At 33.3% G+C, this 4,975-nt stretch overlaps 1 protein-coding gene across 1 annotated transcript; it reads right to left on the reverse strand.

The window, feature by feature from the left end:
• Positions 1 to 248: 248 nt before the first annotated feature.
• On the reverse strand, positions 249 to 4,750 carry LOC111088793 (PAS domain-containing serine/threonine-protein kinase-like; the record flags this gene model as incomplete). The annotated part of the gene is made up of 3 exons (XM_022399775.1): positions 249 to 1,893; positions 3,894 to 4,031; positions 4,566 to 4,750. Coding segments are annotated over 3 exons (484 nt in total), but the record flags the coding sequence as incomplete, so codon positions are not given.
• Between the last annotated feature and the right edge of the window lie 225 nt (positions 4,751 to 4,975).

The following is a 4,975-nucleotide window of genomic DNA, read 5'->3' on the forward strand; positions in this document are numbered from 1 at the left end:
GATATCAACACTTACACACCTGGGGTTAAAGATCAACAGACAAAAACAACCATTTTAACAAACAGATCTAGCTACACCAAGAGTTACGTATACTTGATCTCAACACTTACACATGGAAGGTTCATGAGAGACATTATTTAATGAGAAATCCATCAGGTAAATTTATCAATTCCAACAACTTTCAATGCTATATGCCATTCTTTCTTTAAACAACAGTAACTGTTAAGAAAAGATTGATGGAACAAGTCTGTCCATTAAGTAAAGGTTTATTACAAACACAGCTAAGTAAACATTTATTTTATACATTACACAGCTGGTATAATATGTAAAATACAGTTCTTGTTATATTAATATAACCAGAGGATACATAAAACACACAAACCAGCTTTGAGGTTAAAACATGTATACACAGACTGGACTTGTGGCACTGAACTGACACAGCAGACTATATAAACAATCATTCTGAATCTGATTAAGTATAGATTAATTATCTGTGTCACTTGATGACAAGAAAACAACTTAATGAATTTGGCTGCGTAAACACCTTTAAATCACAATAAAGAATGAATTCAGTATTATTCAGCTGTTAGAAGGCAACCATTGGAGAATGTGGTATTGTTAAATTATTAGAAAATAGCCACATGTGAATGAGGTTAATATTGCTCAGTTATTAGTAAATAGCCATATGTGAATGAGGTTAATATTGCTCAGTTATTAGTAGGTACCATGCGTGAATGAGGTTAATATTGCTCAGCTATTAGTAAATAGCCATATGCAAATGAGGTTAACATTGCTCAGTTATCAGTAAATAGCCATATGTGAATGAGGTTAACATTGGCTCAGTTATCAGTAAATAGCCATATGCAAATGAGGTTAACATCGCCCAGTTATTAGTAAATAGCTATATGCAAATGAGGTTAACATCGCCCAGCTATTAGTAAATAGCCACATAAATGAGGTTAACATTGCTCAGCTATTAGTAAATAGCCACATGTGAAGGAGGTTAACATTGCTCAGTTATTAGTAAATAGCCATGTGTGAATGAGGTTAATATTGCTCAGTTATTAGTAAATAGCCATGTGTGAATGAGGTTAATATTGCTCAGTTATTAGTAAATAGCCATGTGTGAATGAGGTTAATATTGCTCAGCTATTAGTAAATAGTCATGTGTGAATGAGGTTAATATTGCTCAGCTATTAGTAAAGAGCCATATGTGAATGAGGTTAATATTGCTCAGCTATTAGTAAAGAGCCATATGTGAATGAGGTTAATATTGCTCAGTTATTAGTAAAGAGCCATGTGTGAATGAGGTTAATATTGCTCAGCTATTAGTAGGCACCATGCGTGAATGAGGTTAATATTGTTTGGGTATTGAAATACAGCTATGTACGTATTGTTAAATGTTTAGAAGACAGCTTTGTGGAATCTGGTTATAATAATTATAAACTATTAGAATAATGTTACTACAAACTAACTACACTGGTAAACAGATTAAATACTTGTACTTGTTTCTTACACAATTGTAGATGGATAAAAATTATTTTATACAAGTGATTAAAATATAACACAGTTAAAACCAACATATTTTTACACAACTTCCCATGTTATACTTAACTTCTGTCCTACTTAATATACATGTACAGCTATAAATCCATGTTCTACTTAACTTCTGTCCTACTTAAAATACATGTACAGTTATAAATCCACTACACATTTATTGTACACTGTGTCTTTAAGAAACACTGTCTTGTTCTTCCAAAGGTGACGAACTGCTGTAACACGAAGATTGTACTGGGTTCGTGGAAGACGTGTACATGCTATCGGAGTTTAATACTGACACGGAGCGAGAAGTTTCACACTCGTAATACACTGGAGGGCAATGTTCTTCTGGAGCTGTACACAAGAAACAAGTCAAAATCATATTTGTTATTTACCACCTCAATAACAAAAGTATAGTGAAAAACATTGAATCACACTTTTAACCATGTTTCAGAAAATAGATACTTTTGGTTTATAGGACCATTATTGTGATCTATCGTGTTTCCAAAGATTACTTGTTGGCATAAAAATACAATAATCTCTCTTCACTATTTAATTATGGAAACTTTACACACATTGTTCAACTGCAGAAGTTTTACACCACTGTTCAACTGCAGATGTTTGACACCACTGTTCAACTATAGTAGTTTCACACCACTATTTAACTACAGAAGTTTTATACCAATATTTAACTACAGAAGTTTTATACCACTGTTTAACTATAGTAGTTTTACACCACTATTTAATTATAGAAGTTTCACACCACTATTTAATTATAGAAGTTTTACACCACTGTTCAACTGCACATGTTTGACACCACTATTTAACTACAGAAGTTTTACACCACTATTTAACTACAGAAGTTTTATACCACTGTTTAACTATAGTAGTTTTACACCACTGTTCAATTGCACGTTTGACACCACTATTTAACTACAGAAGTTTTATACCACTGTTTAACTATAGTAGTTTTACACCACTATTTAATTATAGAAGTTTTACACCACTGTTCAACTGTACATGTTTGACACCACTATCTAACTATAGAAGTTTTACACCACTATTTAACTACAGAAGTTTTATACCACTGTTTAACTATAGTAGTTTTACACCACTATTTAATTATAGAAGTTTTACACCACTGTTCAACTGCACGTGTTTGACACCACTATTTAACTACAGAAGTTTTATACCACTGTTTAACTATAGTAGTTTTACACCACTATTTAATTATAGAAGTTTTACACCACTGTTCAACTGCACATGTTTGACACCACTATTTAACTACAGAAGTTTTACACCACTGTTTAACTATAGTAGTTCTACACCACTATTTAATTATAGAACTTTTCCACCAATTAACATACAGACTGTAGAGGCAGTTCACTTGTTAGAATGGATAACGTATAACAGATAAAGTAAGGTTGAATTTGACAAGTAATTTGTGGTAGCTGGTCTATGCAGTGAGACATGTTGCATTATAATGATGTGTTAAACTTTCCAAACTTTGGTAACCAGTACCCAGGAAAGTAAGGCTATGGCATCTCATTTAAGTTGTTACACAAATAATAATAAGACCATTAAAGGACAATGTTACACAAATGTTTCATATTTAAGCATAGCATTAACTTTTACTGACTAGAGAAAATAACATTGCTTTTGGTGTTATCATTGTCTACCAGTATCACTTAGTTTTATAATACGTCTTTACAGTACTGCTCTTTGGTGTTATCATTATCTACCAGTATCACTTAGTTTTATAATACATCTTTACAGTACTGCTCTTTGGTGTTATCATTGTCTACCAGTATCACTTAGTTTTATAATACGTCCTTACAGTACTGCTCTTTGGTGTTATCAGTGTCTACCAGTATCACTTAGTTTTATAATACGTCCTTACAGTACTGCTCTTTGGTGTTATCATTGTCTACCAGTACCGTATTATAAAACTAAGTGTCCTTACAGTACTGCTCTTTGGTGTTATCATTATCTACCAATATCACTTAGTTTTATGATATCACTTTACAGTACTGATCTTTGGTGTTATCATTGTCTACCAATATCACTTAGTTTTATAATACATCCTTACAGTACTGCTCTTTGGTGTTATAATTTACCAGTATCACTTAGTTTTATGATATCACTTTACAATATTGCTCTTTGGTGTTATAATCTACCAGTATCACTTAGTTTTATGATATCACTTTACAGTACTGCTCTTTGGTGTTATCATTATCTACCAATATCACTTAGTTTTATGATATCACTTTACAATATTGCTCTTTGGTGTTATCATCTACCAATATCCCTTAGTTTTATGATATCACTGTACAATATTGCTCTTCTTTACTAACCAGATTGTACAACTTCTCCAAACTTGTATGACTCTGGAGAGACAGGCTGATTGGTCCACCTGTGTTTTTCAACCTCAAGTAACGTAGCACGCTGGTTTGGATCAGGATGAAGCAACCAGGAAATTAAGTCCATCAGGTCTGTAGAAGAAAAACAACTGTGTATATTATAGGTTAGTTTTTAGAGATCAGTCAGAGTTAAGTTGGATCGTACTACTGGATATGGTTATTTTCGCTATTCACCTAAAGCTACTTAAGGGCTATCTGTGCAAGCAATCCCTAATTTTGAACTGATAAACTAAAAAGAAATAAGAAAGTCGACACCAACTCTTGGACTACTCTTTTGCAGACAAATAGTGGTATTTGATTGTTACTCTTATAACTCACCCACAGAACCAAAGTGTGCAGCAGAGTTGTTTTATCCCCCTCCCCATCCACAAATGATGAACTCTCAGACACAATGTCTGGCACACTAACCACTTGGCCATGGTCAACCCCCGAATGCAAGAAAAGTGTAATTACACCCAATAACTCTGCTAAGGAAAACAAATATTTAGTTCACAAGTCAGGGGTCGTGATATAGGAAGCATACGATTACATCCATCCAGTCTATTAGGGAAACAAACATTGAACTCATATTTCTATGCTCACATACAATGGTAATAATTCACTCACCATTAGACACTTGAAAGGGTGGCTTAAGAATGCCAGCAATGGTTTCTTCTACATCAAAGAAAGGGTTTTCTCCAAATATCAATGTGTAAAGTGTCACCCCCAGAGCCCACATTTCAAGCTCTGGTCCTCGGTACCTAGGAATAAAGTAATGAAACCATTCCTTTAATAGTCCTACACCTCTCCAGCTTTAGTTCAACAGAAAAATCAGGTCATCTAGTTACATGCTTCTTAAATACTAATATACACATATATATATATATATATATACTATTTCAAATTATAGTGACTATCACAAACACTGGGAAATAAGACTTAACTCTCTGAACACGGGCTTGGTCGATTCAACCGACAACATGACCTCTTTGTACTCAATTAAAGTCTTTATAGATTTGATACTATTAACTTTTAAT

The sequence above is a fragment of the Limulus polyphemus genome, unplaced genomic scaffold (genome assembly GCF_000517525.1).
Source record: "Limulus polyphemus unplaced genomic scaffold, Limulus_polyphemus-2.1.2 Scaffold4446, whole genome shotgun sequence".
NCBI lineage: Eukaryota > Metazoa > Arthropoda > Merostomata > Xiphosura > Limulidae > Limulus > Limulus polyphemus.